The 20,978-nt window shown below is 52.5% G+C and overlaps 1 protein-coding gene across 7 annotated transcripts; it reads left to right on the top strand.

Moving 5' to 3' along the window:
- The first annotated feature begins 416 nt into the window (after positions 1 to 416).
- Positions 417 to 16,609, top strand: FLCN (folliculin). 7 transcript variants are annotated; one of them, XM_043904079.1, is made up of 12 exons: positions 417 to 494; positions 4,208 to 4,479; positions 5,653 to 5,799; positions 6,576 to 6,797; positions 7,593 to 7,753; positions 8,981 to 9,072; positions 10,415 to 10,605; positions 12,426 to 12,539; positions 13,290 to 13,413; positions 14,397 to 14,528; positions 14,632 to 14,737; positions 15,378 to 16,609. In XM_043904079.1, exons 2-12 carry the CDS (start codon positions 4,231 to 4,233, stop codon positions 15,577 to 15,579), a joined length of 1,740 nt encoding a protein of 579 aa, XP_043760014.1. In that variant the 5' UTR covers positions 417 to 494; positions 4,208 to 4,230; the 3' UTR covers positions 15,580 to 16,609. The 7 variants fall into 7 exon arrangements, with proteins under 7 accessions (XP_043760014.1, XP_043760009.1, XP_043760011.1 ...); XM_043904074.1 differs by having other exon boundaries at positions 443 to 557; XM_043904076.1 differs by lacking the exon at positions 417 to 494 and adding an exon at positions 736 to 848.
- The last annotated feature ends 4,369 nt before the right edge of the window (positions 16,610 to 20,978 follow it).

A 20,978-nucleotide genomic window follows, 5' to 3' on the forward strand; every position in this document is an offset into this window, starting at 1 on the left:
CGGCTCCTGGCCGCTGTGCACCCACTTACCTCGGCCAAACACATTATGAGCTGAAGGCTTTTAGACCGATCTCTTAAGTACACAGAAGATTGTTGATCAGTAGCTGTCATGCCTGAATCTTTCCGGCACATGGACTCTATCTAGCTCACTAGGCTCCTCTGTCCATCGGATTCTCCAGGTTAGAATACTGGCGTGGATAGCCATTTCCTCCTCCAGGGGATGTTTCACGACTCAGGGATCGAACCCGCGTCTCATGACACTGGCAGGCGAATCCTTTCCCACTGAGCCACCAGGGATCATTACTCCATAGTTACATATATTTAAAACGACGTTTTTCGGTGGGTGAGGCCAGGAGGGTGAATCGCGCTTGCGCGCTCCCAGGCCCCAGCCCCCGCGTCGCGACGTTCTTAAGTCATCCGGTGGCCGCCTCCTGCCCCGCCCCGGGCCCGCGCGCTCCACCGAACACTGGTTCCATCGGAAATTTAATGAAATCGGTAAAACCAAAAGAAATTACAGCATCCTATATATTCGCGACGTCCTCTTTCTCTCTTCCTTCGGTATGTGCCGGGAGTCCTAGAATGGATCTACTTTTCCTCAGTTCTCTTTAAAAAATGCTCTTTAAATTAGTGCATCCTCCCCTCTCCTGGAATGGCTTCCTCCACCTCCCCGCGGCCCCTTCTCCCCCGCCCGCGCGGGCGCGACCACTCCGGGCTTCTCGGTGGGGGTGCGGGCTGGGCGGTGGAGAGGGCGGGTCTGGCAATCGTTCCAGGGTCCCACCGGATTTCGGAGCTCCCGGACCCGTGCGGTCTTCCCAGGATGCGGGTCTGGCCGAGCTCCGCGCGCCTCGGGTACGGGGGCGTCGACCGGCCGGCTCCCCCTCCGCGGCCCCAGGCGGTGGTACGGCCCGACGGAGTCACGCGCCCTGAGGCGGGCGCGGCCCCTTGTGAGGGGACTTGGTGGGGGCAGCCCGGGTGCGGGGGGGCGGAGATCCGAGAGGGGCGGCGCGGCGGAGGGCTCGAAGCAGGGGCGGCGCCGCAGCCTGTCGGGTTAGTAGGGACGCTGTTCCGGGCGAGGGGGTGATCCCGCTGGCGGGGAGGTCGGGCCGGGGCGGGGTGCGGCGGCCTGGAGCTGAGGAGGCCCCCAGCTTGGCGGGTGAGGTCGGGCGCGGTCTCCTCGCGGAAGGGGTGGGTCGCGGCGGCCGGCGGCACTGGGTCCCCAGCGCGGGGACCCTCGGGGTGGACGTGCTCAAGCGCCAAGTCACTAGTGGTTGAGTGTCCTCGAGGGTCACACGCACGTCCCTGGTACCGGAGGCCAGGCCGCCGTCCGGATTGCAGGGGCGGGGGGACCCGGCCGGGGTGCCCCGCTGGAGGGGTGCTCACGTTCCTCTCGCGGTGGGAGAGGGCGTGGACAGGACCCTTGCCCGACGAGGTGTCGTGTTGAGGAGCGTCTCCGGCGGGGGAGGGTTTCTGCTGCTTCCTTGGCTTCTGGAAAGCTGGCTGGGGAGTAATGACTGGGGGGCATCCGGTAGAGATTGGAGTCGGAGACCCAACTTCACGCTGCCCGAGGTAGGGTGCCTGGGGCCGTGGTTCCCTCCCAGGCCAGTGGCGCTCAGCTTTAGGCTGGTGCTGAGAGAGGTGTTTGGACCCATTGGACGTCACCTGGCTACTCGGGGCTGGAGAGAGGTGTTCTTGAGTCTGTGGGTGCGTGGCTGAGGAGCTAAGTTTTATCTCGGCTGTGATCCGAGGAGTCAGAAGTCCTGTCAGATGGGAGTGAGTGTCACTCAGAAAAAGTCAGAGTAGCCTGACAGTTTGATCCTGGATGCTCAGAAGAAGCTTAGCAGCATCACCTCTGCCCACAGGCTGGGCTGTCGTCTGAAGGGTTAAATGGGCATGATGTGTAACCGAGAGTTGGAAGGATGACGACTTTATATACTTAAATATCTTAAACTTTACAAGGACATTTAAACATATACTTGTGTCACAAGGGATCAGACTTTGCCGTGGACTGTATTCGCATCATCAACATTCTGTGGGTCGCTGCTTACAAGGCGAGCCTCTGCTGAAGCACTGAGAGCTGTGGGGTCCCCACGTCCTCTTTCATGTTCTCATTTGAGGTTGGCTGTAGGCAGCTTAATTATTTTTTTTTCCATGCCCACTGCTCTTAGAATTGGCTCTGATACTTTTCCTTGCCTAGAAAACAGCAGGTCTTGAAGCTGAGGTATGACGGTGTTGCCCGGCCCAATTCATGTGCAAATGGCCCTGCTATCTGTCGACTAGGTGGGATGGTGGCCATGTAGTCCTGATAAGTATAGAGATTCATGTGCACACCTTCCACAAGTGTTCCACTTTCTGTGGCAACAACTGTCCTCTCTCCAGGCAACTCCTAAATTCACTTATTTATTTAACACTTGTTAACTTGGTGCCCGCTGTGTGCAAGGAACTGCTGAAGATGAGACACAGTGTATGATCCAGTAAAATAAAGCGGGGAGAGAGTGATGGGTGGGTGTGAGCACTTAGGAGGGGCAGTGAGCCAGTGGAGGTCTTGGGGCGGGGGGTGTTTGGGACCTTTCTCCCCAGCCCTGCCTCTCCGTCCTGCTCTCCAGAATCTCCATGGAACTCAAGGTCTTCCAGCTAAGTGTCCTCTTATCTCAAACTATCTTCTCTCCCACTGCCCACCTTCCTCTAGCACCCACCCCCATCCTCTGACTTGTCGTGCCTTCCAGCCACCCCTCCTCCTATCTGGTCCTCAGGTGTCTCTTTTAGGTTGGCTCTGCCGCTTCTGCTGTGACCCTCACGCTCCAGTGCAGTGACAGCTGGATGGTTGACAACACTTTACTGATGTGGTAAACACAGACTGTTCCCATTTTAGCCTGCCTTCCAGACCCTGCTGTGTGACACGTGTCAGGTCCGCTGGGCGGTTACCATCTCACCTCTGTGCCTCCAGTACTGTTGCAGCCTAGTGGATACCACTACCCCCCCACCTTTATGGTTTTCCCAAGCAGAGGGACACTTGTGTCTGCACCCCCACCTGCCATCTCCACCTTCTTGGTGCCCAAACCACCCTGCCTCCTGACCCTTCCAGGACTCTGCTTCCCTCATGACTTGGATTTTGCCCCGTGGTCCCTGGAGTGACCGTGCACTTTGCCTCGCTGCCTGTCATTCTCTGTGACCTTGACCAGCTCTTCCTCCCTCCCACATCTAAGCTCTAGAGGCCCAGGGCCCCTCAGCCCTGACTGCCCCACTTAGCGCCACCACCCCCCTACGGCCAGCCTGTCGTCATCTTCTCCACTGGGGGCTCCCCTCAGCACTGCTCTCTGCTCCCAGCCCCCACGTCCCTGCTTCCTTCCTCGTGCTCCACAACCCACCCATGAGCAGTGTCTGCTTTTCTCCTTGGGGTGCAGTCACGCTTGGTCTGTCCTCACCACCTTCCCCTGCCCAGCCTGGCCCAGGCCAGCTGGCTTCCCTGTGTCTACCTGGAATAGCAGCCAAAATGATCTTTTAAAGTAACATTCAAATTTATTGTATTTCTCATCAGAATTCCCACAGGTTCTCTAATCTCTGAAAGATAGTTCGGGGTCTTATCATGGCCCTAAAACCCACCCCCCGCTTGACTTCTGCCCTCACCCCCAGCTCTGTGAACATTCACACTCCTTCACGCCTCCTCCTCAGCCCTTGTGGTGCCCTGTGCTCCTTCAGCTCTCAATCAGGAGCCCTTTTGTCTGAAATCACATCCCGCCTCCTCCAGGGATTCTCTGCCCTTGACTCCTGTCCTTGTCTCCCTGACTCTGTCACCACATGAGAGGAAGCAATAGCCCTACTTCCCCTCCCCTCCTGGGAGGTGAGCTCCATGAGGCAGCATCATGGCACCTGCAATGCTGCCTGGCGTTGGAGCTGCCCCACGGCTGTTCATGGAACAGATGCCCCAAGGCACTGTCACTCCTTGTCCCCATGAGCCCTGCCATCACAGTCCTGACTGAAGGGTTTCTGTGTGATCCCAAGTTCTGTGTGTCTTGTTTGTCCTCACTCCACGTGGCAGGGACGGTGTCTGTTTTGCATCTCTGCATGCGATGCCATGCTGGTTGAGACTGGGAGCTTAGCAGTGCCGCCCGGCTCATGACCTGACTGGTCAGGGACAGCCCTCCGGTCTCCGGGCCCTGGAGTGGGTGGGTTCTGGGGCCATCTAAGGCATTTCTCTCCTCTCCCCGCAGCCCAGCACCATCTCTAGGGCACCATGAACGCCATCGTCGCGCTCTGTCACTTCTGTGAGCTGCACGGCCCCCGCACGCTCTTCTGCACAGAGGTCCTGCACGCCCCACTGCCACAGGGGGCCGGTAGCGGGGATGGCGCCGGCCGGGGCGAGCCTGCGGACGAGGATGAGGGCGGCATCCAGATGAGCAGTCGCATCCGTGCGCACAGCCCAGCAGAAGGTGCCAGCGCGGAGTCCAGCAGCCCAGGGCCCAAGAAGTCGGACATGTGTGAGGCCAGTGTCTCTTGGGGCCCTGGGGGCGGGGTCGAGGGGTGTTTCTTCTCTGCAGGGGCTTGGGCTTGACCTCCTGGTCATGGAAGTGACCTCACAGCTCTGGGCTCTTGGGATGTGCTTGCTGCCTCTCTTCCCTCTGGTTCTTTCCTCTCATGCCAGCTCTTGCTCTTTCCAGTCCCTCTGGGTCAGCAGGCGCTTGCCACCATCACAGAGTCTGCCTTTTCGGCCTCCCTTCTGCACAGTGCTCACGCGCTGCCGACCTCCTCTCCTGTCCCCTCAGCCGGGTGTCCTCCTCTCAAGCACCCTGCCTGCCTCCTGAGCCCTGGGTGATAGAGATCAGGTCCCTGAACCAGGCTGATTCTTCACATGCAGGCCCTGGGTTTGGACTGGAAATTGGGTGGTGTTGGACCTGCCATGCAGGGTGAACAGAAATCCAGCCATGTTAGTTTGGGTTTGCTGAGAAGCAGTCAGCGAGCTTGAGGTTGATTGATTTTGAGGGGTCGAGAGAGAAGGAGCAAAGGTGGGGAGGGGCTTCTGCTGTGAGCAGGTGACACCTGTGACAGGGAGGCAGGCAGGAGGGGGACCTGGGCAGTGGGATCATGGGGGAGGGTTCTTGAGCTAGAACGGCTTGGGAGGGTCCTACATCACACGGGGAGGGCTTGCCTTGGGGACGCACAGCCTCGGCACCAAACATGGCTGTGGTTTCAGAGGGGCAGCAGCCAGGGTCACTGGTCCAGCCCACTTCCATGGCAGAGGGTCTGAGCATCAGAGTGTGGCTACCTCCTGATCCTGAGGCCCTGCCCGGTGTTGTGCCCAGATCAGAGTGGAGGCCAGCACAGGCTGTGTGAGCCACTCCGAGCCTGTTTTGCTGTCTCGAAGGTGGGGGTGCTTGTGGTGACTGTCTTGGGTTTGCACCTCGAGTTAGATGAGTGGTGGGTACTGAGCTCCCCAGGACTCCTGCTGTGGGCGTGTGGTAGACTAGACCCAGTGACCTCTGTGAGGCCCCCGTCCGGGTTTTCCTGTTCAGGAAGCGGAGCTCCTCAGCCAGGTGTAACTCTAGGAGCCAGTTGTTTTTTACAGTAGTAGATTCTTTTGCTTGAGATTCTCACAAGGGGAAGAATGTGTGTTGCTTGCTTCCTGGCTAACTGGTTTTCTTTTGTTTCTCTTGAGCAGGGCTGCCGGTCACTTGCTGCAGGGCACCCCGGCTACATCAGCCATGACAAGGAGACCTCGATCAAGTATGTCAGTCATCAGCACCCCAACCACCCCCAGCTCTTCAGCATCGTCCGCCAGGCCTGCGTGCGGAGCCTGAGCTGTGAGGTGAGCGCCCGTGACCTGGGCCCTCTGAGGAGTCGTTCCCACACACTCCAGCCTGGGCAGCATCAGTGTTGGTCATGGGCAGGCAGGCAGCCAGCAGTCCTGTCATGAAGAGCACAGGCAGGCAGGCCTCCAGAGTAAGCTACAGGGCACCCTGGCTGGTTGCTAGCTCACCCTTGTAAGCACCGGACCTTCATTCTTTGTTCTTCCTAGATGTACTGCTCATGTGTAGAGTGTGTGTAGGCCATGTTGCTCCCATCGGATGTCACCACCATGTCACAGCCTCAGTGCCCATCACATGCTCTCTGAGTTGACCAGGGAGTGAGTCAGGGTGTGTCTAAGACATGTGACTGCTGCTGTTGCATTCAGTCTTAGCATATATGTCTCTGTCACAGAGAATTTGTAGTTTATTCTCTCATGCTTCCTGTCACTGTACCCACTTTCAGACCCTTGAGGCTTGTCCTCCCTCCAGTATGTTCCAGATGAGTGATGTTGGCAAGTTTGAGCCTGGGGTAGATTATATATTTGTACAGGAGTTCTATATGACTCAAGGTAGAAAGAAATTAAGGAATCCACTGGCCCTTGCGTTCCACAGTGATGAATGTTCTCTTTGGGGAGTTTGATCACAGGAGAGATAGAAGCGGACGCTTCCCTCTCTCATCCTCCTTTCCCACTCTTCTTGTAATCAGTGTTGGTTCGTTAGTGCAGGAAGAACTGTCTGAGCAGGAGTCACCTGTATATAGAGGGTGGTGTCCTGGAGCGCTGTCCTTGTGTCCCAGGTCTGCCCCGGCCGCGAGGGCCCCATCTTCTTTGGGGACGAGCAGCATGGCTTCGTGTTCAGCCACACGTTCTTCATCAAGGACAGCTTGGCCCGGGGCTTCCAGCGCTGGTACAGCATCATTGCCATCATGATGGACCGCATCTACCTCATCAACTCCTGGCCCTTCCTGCTGGGCAAGATCCGCGGGATCATCGACGAGCTCCAGGGCAAGGCGCTCAAGGTGGCCAGGAGGCTGGGTGGTAGGGGCGGGTTGGGAGGGCTCCACGCGGAGGGAACAGGAGTGGGGCGGTGTGCCTGCCTCGGGGTCCTGACCACTGCCTGGTCGGAGTTGTGGACACAAGCTGGAGGCCAGCCTGTCTCTCTCGAGTCCTGCTGCCCTGGTTCTTGTTCGGCTCTGTCATAACTGCAGTTAGCCACTCTGGCGTGATCCCTGCTGATCTTTGCTTCCTCTCACCATCGTTTCAGAAGCCTGTCCACTAATAGTGTGGCAGACCCACATTCTACCTGGATATCAAGGGCCACCTGGGGGGACAGGCTGGTGGTGCTTTGGTAGCAGACAGTCCCTAAACCCCAGCGGCTTGTTGATGATCTGTGTTCAGTTCAGGCGACAGGGGTCTGCTCACCGTGTCAGCCTGGTGTGTGGGGTGGCAGCCGTGGTGGCCTGCTGCTCATAGGTGCCTGCTCAGGGGGCACTTGGGCCTGGAGGCTGGCTCCTCTCCTTGTGGGGGGTGGTTGCGTGTCCCCACTGGACAGGGTCTGAGCAGTGGAAGCCCCTGTGCCTGGAGGGGGAGCCAAGAGCACTGGGAGAGCAGCTTCATGGCCACCTTGAGCAGGGAGGCTGCGGGAGAAATTCTTAACTGACGCTTTCCTCAGGTGGCTTCTGACCGCATGGGGACAGAGTACCCTGCTGGGTGGGAATGGCAGCCCCATCTTTCCTCTGAGTCCAGAGAGCAGAGGGGCCTGGGCTGCCAGCTGGGATTGTCCTGAAGGGCCATCCCCTCCCTCCGTGGCTCAGGTGTTTGAAGCGGAGCAGTTCGGGTGTCCGCAGCGTGCCCAGAGGATGAACACAGCATTCACCCCGTTCCTGCACCAGAGGAATGGCAACGCCGCCCGCTCGCTGACATCCTTGACCAACGATGATAGCCTGTGGGCCTGCCTGCACACCTCCTTTGCTTGGTAACCAGACTCGGTCTTCTCGCAACTGCTAGGGTGTTGGCCGGACTGTGCCTAGGTTGGGGGACCGTCACTGGGCGCATCTGTGTGTGGCTTGTGAACCTGAGCTTGGCCCAGTTGTCCTTGGCCCTGAGCACACAGAGGTCGCTGAGAAGGTGCTACTTTTCGGGTGCTGACCCCAGGCCAAGGCCAGTGGTCTCTCCTCTCCTGGGACAGCAGTGAGTGCTTAAACTGCTAGACTGTTGCGGATCAGAATTTGGAGGGAGCTGACCTGGGCTGCTTTGGTCTCAGGAGGAGCTTCTGTCCTCTGAAGCTGGCTCCCTCTTGGGGCTAGCAGGTTGGTCCAGCCGTGGGTGGGCAGCCTCAGCCCTTCACCGTGGTTGTGCCAGTGACCTGGGGGAGTGAGAAGGGCTCGGCGGCCCTTATGCCCAGGTCTCAGTGGACTCAGACCTGCCTTCACCTGCTGTCATTAGAGGGGCCCACCTGAGGCAGGTGGGAGGCTCAGTCTCCACCATGTGGAGGGAAGAGTAGGGACAGACTTGTGGACAACCTGAAAACTGCTGCAGTCTGTCCCCCCGCCACAGACTGTTTCTGTTCCTCCCCTGCAGGGTATGTTCTTTCCAAACACCCCAGGTTCTCATTCCTGTGCAGCGTCACCTAAGCCATGTCCTCACATGGAAATCTTTGAGTGCAGCTCCTGAGAACCTGCAAACTAAGGCAGAAATATGTCTCCCCAGCCAAGTTTCTGTCTTTTAAAAATCAATTACGGAAATTTTCAGACCGACCCAACGTGTAATAAGCACCACATACCCTTGCCGTCTTGCTTTAGCAGTTATCAGTGTCTTAATGCTTTTTCATCTGTTCCCTCACTTTTTTATTCTAGAATGTTTTTTAAGGCAAATCTTAGTTGTATACCTTAGCCATTAAATTATCACATCCCACAAAGCAGACTCCTTCTGTAGCTTCCTCCAGCCCCATCCACGCTTGCTGTCCTGTGCTGCCTCAGGCTTGACCTGGTGTGGGGGCCGTACCGCCACGGGCGCAGGTGCTGCTGGGTCTCTGTCAGGGGACCCCTGGACCCCTGGCTGATCGCAACCACTGGGCAGTTCTCAGCTGCGTCCTTACACCCAAGTGTTCTATTACCTGGTAGTCAGATCAGCAGGGTCTTTCGGTTTCGAGTCCTATTTTTCTTTTGGCAAGAACACTTCATAGTTGGTGCTCTGTTCTCAGGCTCCTGAAAGCATGCGGCAGCCGGCTGACTGAGAAGCTCCTGGAAGGCGCACCCACTGAGGACACCTTGGTCCAGATGGAGCAGCTTGCAGGTGAGCAGGGAGGTGCTCGTGCTGGGAGCCTGTGGGATGGCTGTGGAGTTGCCCTGTGCTCAGTCCATCCCTCCGTCCTGGCAGAGGGCTGATGGAGGACACCCTGGGAGCAGAAACTGGCCCTTTTCTCTTCATGATTTTATTGGGGTTTCCTGTCTCATCTTCCTTTATGGTCCCATGAGAGTCTGTCCAGGCAGGTTGGAGAGGCCTGCCTTGACCCCCAGGGCTGTTGCTGCCTTGACCCCCAGGGCGGGTGGGGGGCAGGTGAGCGAGGCTCTCAACCTGCTCGCCTCTCTGGACGGGGGCCCACTCCCTGCTCTGCTCTGTAACAGTAGAGTGCTGTGCTTCACAGGACCCGAGGGTTTCACCAGAGCAGTGGCTCCCCAGCCTGGTGTCTGGGCCACCTTCCTCAGGTCTGTGGTCAGCTCTCCACGTCTGGGTAACCACCCGGGGGGTCTGAGAGTCCACGTTTCTTTTGGAGATGATTGGATTTTCAGTGATATAGCAATGTGGGGTGAACAAGACTCGTGATGTGCTTGATGAGCTGCTTCTTGGAAATGCGTGACCTTAACAAGCTGGAGCTGTTTTGAGGTTGTTCCTGTCGTCAGGTGACTTGCATCTGAAGAGGCTTCCCTGCAAGGGCGAGGCGCTGGATTGCGGTCCACCATGGTACTCTCACGGTGCAGTCAACCGTGGACCACTGATCGCAGTGATTATGCATTTTTTGGCTGGTGAAGAGGGCAAGGGCAGTCTGTTGGTGAGGTCTCTTTACTTAGAGAGCCGAGAGTGTTGAGAGAGGTGCAGGTGTGCGGGGTTCACTGTCACGTCTTGGGTTATATTTTTGTCAAAAAGGTGAGTGTAGGGATTCAGAGCACAGGCTGGAGCCAGACAGATGTGCCTTCAGGTCCGGCTCTGGGACGCATGTATGTTCTGTGTTGCCCAGGCACTGCCCCCTCGTGCGAGACAGGGAGTGAGGGTACTGCATTCGTGGGGCTGATGTGAGGTGAGCTGAGATGACAAGCACTTCCTTTCTGTAAGGCGAGGAGAACGGTGCTGACTTCAGGGCAGGACGTGTGGAGCCCTCAGGGTAGCGCCTGCGTGCTTTACTCAGCCTTGGCTCGACTTCTTCCACCAGCCGTGGATAGAACGCAGACTGACCGCTCCCAGCCCCCCAGGGCTCCAGAGGCAGCAAGTAGTGTAGCCAGCTGGCCTGAACGCGAAGTCAGTAGCTTCCTGGTGGGTTTAACCACAAGGTGCCTTGGGCTGAAGTGGTCATGTGACATCCCGGGAGTAAAGGAACCCAGAGCTGTGTGCTGTGAAACTTTAGTTGTCCGTTTTGCAGAGTTGGAAGAGGAATCAGAAAGCTGGGACAACTCTGAGGCTGAAGAGGAGGAGAAAGGCCCTGCCCTGCCAGAGGGGGCAGAGGGGCGGGAGCTGACCAAGTGCCCAGCGGAGTCTTCCTTGCTCTCAGACTGTGGAGCTTGGCAGCCACGGAAGCTCTCCGTGTTCAAATCGCTTCGGCACATGAGGCAGGTAGGTGGTGGCGGGGGACGGGGAGGGGATAGAGGGGTCAAACACTGGGACCGGAGCCCCTGCCTCTGCTTCTGGCTCATCTTCACCCGGCACACCTTGTCCTTCAGGCTGCCATACTCAGGAGTGACCAGGAACCTTCTCAGTGGGTGACTGTAGATGACAGTGGGCATCTGGGGTGTCTGAGCCCTAGGCTCAGTGAGGATGGAGGGGTTGTCTTTAAAGAAAGGCCCAGCAGTCGGCTTTTCGTGAGTCTTGAATCTTGTGGTTCTGGAACCTTCTAAAGGAGTTGAACAACATTGTTGATTTGCATGCAGCACGGATGCTTTGTAGATTGAAAACAGTGGGCAGTCTTACAAAGAATGAAAAGATCTGAATGTCTGACTCAAGTAATTGCATTCAAACAAGGGCTTGTCATTCAGTATAAGAGGGAGCCTGCGCGGCAGTGGGGGTAGGGGTGGGGCATGACCACTGGGGGTACTGGGGGAGGGACTACTGGGTCACAGAGGCCGACAGTTCCTTCTTAGACTCTTTTTATGTTGAGCATGAATTCTGTCAGAAGACAGTGATTTGTTTTTTGGAAAATTAAGTAAAGCCTGATTAACAGCAGGTTCTCTGTGGGACTTCAGGGTAAAAACCGTTCACTCAGCTCGTCCTTGACTAGGCTGCAGGCCCTGCTGATTGTTTCTGTGGGTGACAGTTGGGAGGGGTCTGGGGTTCTGCCAGGGGTGGGTCCTGGAGGCGGGTTCTCAGGGGCGGGTGGTATTGGGTAACAGGATGAGCTCTTCGAAACTGTGAGTTGTTGTTCAGTCACTCCGTTGTGTCCAGCTCTTTGCAACCCATGGACTTCAGCACGCCAGGTTTCCCTTTCCTTCACCATCTCCTGGAGTTTGCTCAAACTCATGTCCATTGAGTTGGTGATGCCATCCAACCATTTTGTCCTCTTTCGTCCCCTTCTCGTGCGTTCAATCTTTTCCAACATCATTCCTTCCAATGAATATTCAGGGTTGATTTCCTTTAGGATTGACTGGTTTGTTCTCCTTGCTGTCCAAGGGACTCTCAAGGGTCTTCTCCAGCACCACAGTTCAAAAGCATCAATTCTTTGGCGGCCTTTTGTCTTCAAAACGTCAGTGCCACAGGGTTAATCAGTTGATTAAAGCAGGAAAAAGATAAGATGGGCTTCTCAGGTGGCTCAGCATCAGGAGATGCAGTAGATGTGGGTTCAATCCTTGGGTCAGGAAGATCCCCTAGAGAAGAAAATGGCAACCCACTCCAGTATTCTTGCCTGGAAAACCCCATGGACAGAGGGGCCTGGCGGGCTATGGTCCATGGAGTCACAAAGAGACACAACTGAGCAACTGAACGACAACAGAGACAGGATAGATCAGGGAGTCTCACTCCCAGGAGGAGGGGTGGAGGTGTGCTCTGGACATGGATCCACACTGAACAGGGCAGCCCTGGGTGAGCCGGTGTGGAGACCCCGCTCTTCCTTGGTGCTGAAGAGTCACAACCTTGGTTTGCTTTTGAGTGGTTGAGCCATAGTTAAGTGTGTAGAGAGAGAAGGCGTGTTGCAGAAAGCTTAGAATGAACAGCTTTAAGTTTTTAAGAGTAAAATTGGGGGAAAGATGTTGAAGTTTGCAAGAGCTTTGGGCTCAGGCTTTCAGGTGTGAATGTAGAGAGGTCCCCTGCCGCTTCCTGTCCTGGGCACGTCATCCAACTCCCCCTTCCCCCTCTGGAGGTAGATGACTTCCTTTCTCCTGGCCCGCCTCCTTTGCTCCACAGGCAAAGTTTCTGGATGGAAAGCTGTACGCTGTGTTTTTCAGGTCCTGGGTGCCCCATCTTTCCGCACACTGGCCTGGCACGTCCTCATGGGGAACCAGGTGATCTGGAAGAGCAGAGATTCAGACCTCGTCCATTCAGCCTTCGAAGTCCTTCGGGTGAGAGGGTGTTTTTTCTCTTGTGGTGGTGGGGAGACAGTACTGGCCTGGTGGGTTTTATTAACTGGACTTCAGGTGTGGGTGTTAGGACATATCAGAGACTTGTTGCCTGAATCTAAGATCTGTGTTTTTCCCCACTATTAATATGGGGGTCATCTGCCCTTTCACTGCCGAGGGCCTGGGTCCCATCCCTGGTTGGAACTGATTCCATAAGACACACACAGCTCGGCCCCAAAATATTTAGAAAAACAACAGGTAGTGATTTGTGGCTTTGTTTCCTGTGAGGAATCTGCTGTCCTCATAGACTGATCACGCTTGTCTGTGTCCCCATCCCTACCCCTCTGAGAAGCCACCTCCACCAGCGTTGGCCTCAGCCCCCAGGGCTTCTGCACGGCACGTTCTTGATGGGCCCGCCGTGTTGCACCCCACAGGTGTAGTGGTGCCATGGCCCGGGTCTGGCTCTGAGGGTGCGTGCTCACCGCTCTCTGTCTAGGCCCTGAGGGCACGAGATCAGTCTCTCAAAAAGCTTTGGGGATGAGGGAAGAGACACACAGCTAAGCAGCTGGAGAATGAAGGAGCTAACCCTGCTGAGCAGGCCAGGGTGGGGCTGTGTGAGAGACAGCCTGGGGCCAGAAGACCAGGGACACCTTGGGAGGAAGGGGCTCTGCACGAGTGCTGAGTGCACTGGGGTGTGGGGATGGACGCAGCTGGGGCAGCGCTCCTCAACCCTGGGCCGTTGTGTCCCTGCAGACCATGCTGCCCGTGGGCTGTGTCCGTGTCGTCCCCTACAGCAGCCAGTATGAGGAGGCCTACCGCTGCAACTTCCTGGGCCTCAGCCCCCACGTGCAGATCCCTCCCCACGTGCTGGCCTCAGGTACAAGCCTCGTTGGACCTCGGGACTCGGAGCGAGACCACGTGGCTGGGTGTCAGCTGCGTGTGAGGACCACGCCTGCTGGCCTCAGAGACAGGAGGGCCCACGTTGCAGGACTTGCTTTGCCAATGGCATTGGCCTCTGTTTCCTGTCTTCAAGGCGGGTGTGGGTTGGGCTGGACAAGCTCATGGTTGCGGTAGCTTGCTGGGGTGTGGCTCTCAGTGGGGGCATGTCCCATCCTGGGGATGGTTCAGGAGTCCCGCTGGACTGACCCCTCTGCCCTGTGGTCTTCCTTCCTCTTTCTGGTCTCCTGTTTTATCTGCTGTAAACCCGTCCCTGCTGCCCATCAGCACAGTGGCCTTTGCTCTGCTCACCTCCACCCTTGGGATGGACAAGCTTATTGCTCTAGAAAAACAGCCAGGAAGCTCATTTTCGTCCCTTTTCATTTGGGGGCATTTGGGAATCAGCCTAGGCACCCATCCCCACCTCCTGGCGTGTCCAGGCTCCTCCGGCGATTCTGTGAGTTGGACAGACGGTTGGTCACAGAGCTGCCATCCTTCAGCACTCAGGCTGGGCTGTGAGTCCAGGAGGCAGTATGCAGAGCACAGGCTCTAGTCTCAGAGACTGGCTTGATGTTATTACCACCATAGCCATGTGACCTCGTGCAAGTCACTTAGATTCTGTTTCCCTGCCTATGAAGTAGGGGTTTTGCAGGACCCCTCTCACAGAGCAGTTTAGTATTAAGCCAACTGAGGTATATGACATAATCAGTAGTTATTATCACTTGATGCATTGTTAGTTTGAGTCAAAAGTGAACTCTTAACTGTGTTCACAAATGACAGAAGATTTTAAAGGCCCAAGTATTAACCTCGGGTGGCTGGAGTTTCCCGAGATGGTCTGAGATGATTCGGAGCTGCAGAGTCCAGTGTGCTTGTCATGGGGTGAAGGGGCACACTTGACAGAGCAGTGTGTCTGTGTTGCCCCAGAGTTTGCTGTGGTCGTGGAGGTCCACACAGCCACTCGCTCCAGCCTCCATGCAGTCGGGTGTGAGGGTGAGCAACCTCTCAGCAAGTACGAGTTTGTGGTGACCAGTGGGAGTCCTGTAGCCGCAGACCGAGGTGAGTCCCGCTGAGTGGGCTGCCTCATCCCAGAATGAGCTGGGGGGGTGGGGGGGCAGCACTCAGGCTCTCCTGGTGCTGACCCCCTCTGCCCCACCTTCAGTCGGCCCCACCATCCTGAATAAGATGGAGGCTGCTCTGACCAACCAGAACCTGTCCGTGGACGTGGTAGACCAGTGCCTCGTGTGCCTCAAGGAAGAGTGGATGAAGTAAGCAGGCGCTGTCGCGGCTTCTGGAGTCTTGCTTTCCGAGGAGGGCTGGGGTGCCAACACCACGGCATCCTGCTGAGGAAAACTAGAAAAGAGCTGAGGCCGTGGCGCTGGGGTGGTGCAGTAGGGGAGAGGTTACAAGTCCACCGCCTGTGCAGCCAGCTGGGTGACCTTGAGCAGGTGACTCGGCACCTGGGCCTCAAGCTGCTCTGTGCTCTCCAAGGAAGCAGTTGTTTTTGATAGTTAATTAACTTAAAAAATTGAAAGATCAGATAGTTCCCATTCTGTGACAGCAGATAACTATATTCCCTCCTGCCTTCTTAGTAATTTTTTGTCAATTAATTAGCCAAACATCGTTCTGACTTTAAATAGTCAGAAGCTTCAGAGCAGGCAGTTCCTTTCATGACAGGAAGTAATGTTTGTTTTTTTAACCTCCCTGTCTGGATGCAGCAGCATTAGAACTGGGCAAGTGGGAAATGCTGGGGCAGGCCTGAGCTGCTGCGGTGCCGGGCTGACTCCCCTGTTTCTGTTCTGCTCTGCTTATCAAGCTGTTGCTGGTCTTGAAGCCTCTTAGGCCCCAGGACCAGAACTCTGCTGATGGCGCTATGGTAGCTGAGTGTTTGGTTTTGATTTTCTACAGCAAAGTGAAGGTCCTTTTTAAATTCACCAAGGTGGATAGTCGGCCCAAAGAGGACACACAGAAGCTGCTGAGTATCCTTGGAGCGTCTGAGGAGGACAACGTTAAGCTGCTCAAGTTCTGGATGACAGGCCTGAGCAAAACCTACAAGTCACACCTCATGTCCACGGTCCGCAGCCCCACGGCCTTGGAGCCTCGCAACTGACCCCACCGTGGGAATGAGCATCCCTGCTGGGAAGTGGCAATGGCCAACTTGTCGTGATGCTCAGACACAGGTCTCTGATGGCGGTCACAGGTGGTCCTCCTGTATCCGAATGCCGACCTGACCCTGTTTGCTCAGAAGGAGTGGAAGCTGTTGGAACTGAACTCTGCTCTCTGTGTGGGGTTTGCGCCTGGTGTGGTTCTTGGCACCATCCCACAGACTTTGAGCTGCTCCAGCCCTGAAGAGGGCAGTTGGAGACTTGTGACAGTTTGTCCCCTGCATTCGCACCCCCTAGGAGAGAAGAACGGACAGAAAATATGTATCTCCTGTCTGGTCAGCCTCGCTTGAGGTACCTCAGCCTCACTGTCAGATCCTGTCAAGGTTAGCAGTTGAACCTTTCTATTCTGAAATTCAGCAAGGGTTTTCCAGGTTTTGTGTGTGTCGTGAGTTTCCCTGTAGTTATGGGTTTTCAGAGTATGTGCTAATCTGGAGTCACTGCTAATAATCTGGCTTCAAGTCAGGGCTCTGGGAATGGCTCTGGGTGGAGTGGATATTCCACGCTCATCATTGGAGCATCTGGAATTCGTATTTTAAGTCATCTGACCACCACTCTTCTGGCCATTCTCTGCTGTGGTTGCTTTGAGAGTACCCTGAGCTTGAGGACAAGCCCTGATCTTTTTGCACAGAGATGACACTCTGCTGAAATGCCAACTGGAGTCCTTTGACTGACTTGGCTCACTATGTATGCAGCTGAGACACCCATCATAGTTTTCTTCCATATCACTCTGCCCTTGATTGCTTCTTTAAATGTCTGCATTTGGCTGCAGTTAATTTTGGTGTCTAAAGACAGGTTCATCATCCCTGTGTACATTTTTAATAAGGATTTGTGGTTTGGAAGGATTTTCCAGTAATTTTGCTGATTTGTTTATAGTTTTTTGTGTTTAATTTATATTTAACAGGAAGACCATGTTTATATGACTAGGTATATGTATTGTGCAAGAACATCAAAATAATAAAGATATATTTTTATAAACTGTTGACTACATGGTTTTATTGGTTTGCTACCTCAGATTTTCTTGGGATCAGTCACAGAAAATAATATGGTTAGAGTAAGACCAGTAATAGAACTGTTTTGGAACTTTCTACTTTGCTGGAGGGGAAGACTTAATAAATTGTGATTAACTTTCAGTCAGTTTCAGCTCTTTGTACAATTTCAGGTTCCCTTCTCCTACCCCTAGCCATGTGGCAGGACCGTGCACGTGTTCTTGGATCAACTTGCATATAGCTTGTGGGAATGGGGTTGGGAGTCCTTGGGATGTCAGGGCTTTGTGCCTGATCGCTGCATCTGATCACAGTTCAGATGAAGAGGGGCAGCCACTGTGGCTGTACCCCACCACCCCTGGATCAGGTATCTGTCAGGGAATGATAGTGGGCTGGGGACCTCTTTCCCCCTCTCAGGAGCCAGACATTAAAGAGTAGGACACTCAAACAATTTACATGAATGAGAAAATTTAAAAGTGACTGCGCACACCCAGGGAAGGGCTCAGAAAAAAATCTGAGAAAAATTTAAGTTTATAACTTCAGCTGATCCTTGGCAAAGAGCCAGAAAGTAAAAATAACAACAAAAAACAGTAAACCCCTGGTAATGGGGATTTAAATGTCCAGGGTTCAACAACAACAAAATCAAGACATACAAAGAAACAGGAAGGTGTGGACAGCAGGTTGGAAAATGAATTCAACAGAGTCTGTTCATGAAAAAGATTTAACAGCAGATATATTAGGCAAAGACTTTAAAACAATTGTTAGAGTTGCTCAAACCAAAGATGTTCAAAGAACTAAAGGAAGATGTGGAGAAAGTCAAGAAAATAATGTGTGAACAAATGGAAATTGATGCAAAGACACAAAACCACTTGTTACTGAGTGCTTACTATATTCCAGGCATTATTTTAGGGGCTAGAAATACAGTTCCCTGCTCTTTTTAAATGTCCATCTTGTGAGGAAAGTGAACAGTAAAGAGCTTAAACAAGTGAAAATATTCACTGTGAACAGGCCAAGGCAAAGAGTAGTGAGAGAGCAGTGCAATACTGCAGTGGAGAATGAGGGAGGGTCACTCACTCCACAGGGAGAGGTGAAACCTGGATGATAAGCAAGAGGGATCTGTTTTCTTCCTTATGCCTTTTCCCCCTTTATTCTAGCTCATGGATTTAAATACATACATACATGCATGGAATTGAGAATAAAAGAGAAAAGTTAAGAAAACTAAAATTTGGTTCTTCGAAAAGATCAACAAAATTGACATTGAGCTAGATATACTTCAAAAAAAAAAACTCAAGTTAATGAAAGTGGGGACATTACTACCTATTCTATAGAAATTAAAAGGATTATAAAGGAGTAATATGAGTGACTGTATGCTAAAAAATTAGATAACCCTGAAACATGCTGAAAAACAGAAAACTTGCCAAGACTAAATCATGAAGAAATAGAAAATCTGAATAGACCTATAACTAGTAAGGAGATTGAATCAGTAATCAAAAATCCAGTAAAGAAAAGCTCTGGAGCTGATTGCATCACTGGTGAATTCTACCAAATAGTTAAAGAATTAACACCAGTCCTTCTCCAACTTTAACTAAAATTGAAGGAGAGGGGACATCACAGCTCAGTCTATGAGGCCAGCATAACCCAAAAAAGATACAAGAAGAAAACTACAGACCAATATCCCTGATAAACATCGATGCAAAAATCCCCAACAAAATACAGAACTCAGCAGCATATTAAAAAGAAAACAAATACAAAACTAGACACCATGACCAAGTGGGATTTATCCCTGGAATGCAAGGATGGTTCAACATACAACAACCAATCAATGTAATATGCCCTGTCAAAAAAATAAAGGAAAAAAAACCCAGTTACCTCAATTGATGCAGAAGAAGCACATGAAAAATTAAGCACCTCTTTGTGATTAAAAAAAAAAAAAAAAGTTCTGCCAAATAGAAACGCCCTTGCACACAAAAGCTGTATGTGAAAAACCTGCAGGAAACTTAATACTCAGCAATGAAAGACTGAAAGCCTTTCCTCCAAGATCAGGAACAAGGCATGTATGCACACTGTCACCACTTTGATTCAACATAGTAGTGGGAGTTCTAGCCAAAGCAGTTGGATATCACCATGCTTTCTCTATCCATTCATTTGTGGATAGATGTTGAAGTTGTTTCCACATCTTGGCTATTGTGAATGGTGCCACACTGAACACTGGAGTGCTCATCTCTCTTTGAGATCCCAAATTCAGTTCTTTTGGATAAATACCCAGAAGTGAGACTGCTCGATCATATGGTAGTCCTATGTTAATTTTTTGAGGAATCTCTATATTGTTTTCCATAGCAGGTGCACCATTTGGATTCCCACTAACAGAGTACACAGGTTCCAATTTCTTCACATCCATGATAACAGCCATCCTAGCATGTGTGAGGTGATACCTCACACAAAACCACATGTGTGGTTTTGATTTACATTTCCCTGATGGTTAGTGATGTTGGGCATCTTTTAAAATACCTGTTGGCTAGCCATGTCTTCTTTGGAGAAATGTCTGTTCAAGTCTTTAGCACAGTTTTAAATTGAATTATTCTTTTAATTTTTTTGCTGTTGAGTTGTAGGAATTTCTTATATACTATGGGAATTACCCTCATCTGATACGTGGTTTGCATAGACTTTTTAAAATACAGTTCTTCAGAGTGGTTGTAAGTTCACAGCAAAATTGAGGGGAAGGTACAGAGTTCCCATATACCCCTGACCCAACCCAAGACATGCATTTGTTACAATTAAAAAACCTACACTAAAACAAACAAACAAACAAACCTACACTGACAGTTTGCATAGATTTTAGTAAATACTTTGTATTTATGGAGTCGGTTTACTCATTGTCATTATTTTTCCTTTTTCTTTAATTCTTTGAGGATGTTTTTAAGAGTCATTTTGAAGTCCCTTCCTACTAAATTCAACTTCGGAGTCCACTCGAATCAGTTCCTATTGGCTTCTGTTTTCCTGCATGCATGTCACACTTTCCTCTTTCTTTGCATGTTGGTAAGCTGAGTGGCTGAACTGAACTGAAGCTCTGGTTGAAAAACGGGCATTTTTGATAACAACAGTGCAGCAACTCTGGATTTTATTTTGTTTTTCTGAGGTTGCTGTCCTTTGGAAACTTAGCTGGACTTAAGCTCCAGCATCTCTTCCCCTGCAGTGAGCAGCCCCTGGTGTGTCTGCTCAGCTTTTTATTTTCATCTGTTCGTAGCAGGCACCTGTGAGTCTTTCGAATGTAGGAGTCACTGGTGATTTTGGTTTAACCCAAATACTTGGAGCCTGCAGGCCTCACACCCTGCTGATCTGTCTGTGGGTGTGGGACACTCTCAAGCCTCCGTTGCTTTCACTTCTCCCTGTGCTTTTGTGGGTCATTCCCCCTCGTACACTGCTCCCCAGTCAGCCAGGGCTGTGTGGAGACCATGACTTGGCCCTTTCATGGTCCTCTGCAGGGTGTCTGCCAGACTTTTAATTCATCTGCTGCTTGCCCCGACATGGACTGCAAGCTTGGGCTGGTAAGGCTGTGTGTTTTCACAGTTCATTCACAACCGAGTCCATCATTTTTTGCCAGCAGAACTGTAGGTTTCTGCAGCCAATCACAACATAACTGAAGTCCATCCATGTTGTAGTAGAGTGTATCAATGGTTTCTTTCTTTTTATTGCTAAATAGTATTCTGTCGCATTGATATGCAAACATTTATCTGTTGAGGGTCATTAGAGTTATTACAAGCAAGACTGCTGTGAACATTTGTATCCAAGTCTTTGTGTAGGATGTGTTTGTGTGGGATGCACGGGATGGCTGCACCAGATGGAAGGTGTGTGCTTCACATTTTTTTTCTTTTTTTGCTTCACATTTTAAATAAACTTTTAATTCAGAATAACTTTAGATTTTCCCAAGAGTTTCAAAGATCGCACAGAGTTCCATTTACCCCTCAACTCAGTTTCCCTTCCTCCTAGCCTCTTCCTTTACTTTCATTCCTCAACGTGAAGGAACTGACATCGGTACATTATTATTAACTAAACTCCAAACTTTATTTGGATTTCACCAGCTTTTTCACCAATGTCATGTTTCTGTGTCCGGATCCAGTGCGGGGCACGCAGGTGTGAGGTCTCCCCAGTCTGCACTGGCTTGTGACAGCGTCCAAGCTGGCTCTTTCTTTCGTGCCCTTGGCCGACATGAACAACATTGGCCAGGTGTCCCCTGAGAAGTGAAAGCAGTCCTCTAATCCGGGCTTCCGTGGGTTTTTTTCCTTCTGACTGGATCCGGTCACAGCTTCGGGAAAGATGGCCAAGTCTCCCGGGCACTCATACGTGACCCTTCTGCCCATTTT

Source organism: Cervus elaphus, chromosome 5 (genome assembly GCF_910594005.1).
Source record: "Cervus elaphus chromosome 5, mCerEla1.1, whole genome shotgun sequence".
Taxonomy (NCBI): domain Eukaryota; kingdom Metazoa; phylum Chordata; class Mammalia; order Artiodactyla; family Cervidae; genus Cervus; species Cervus elaphus.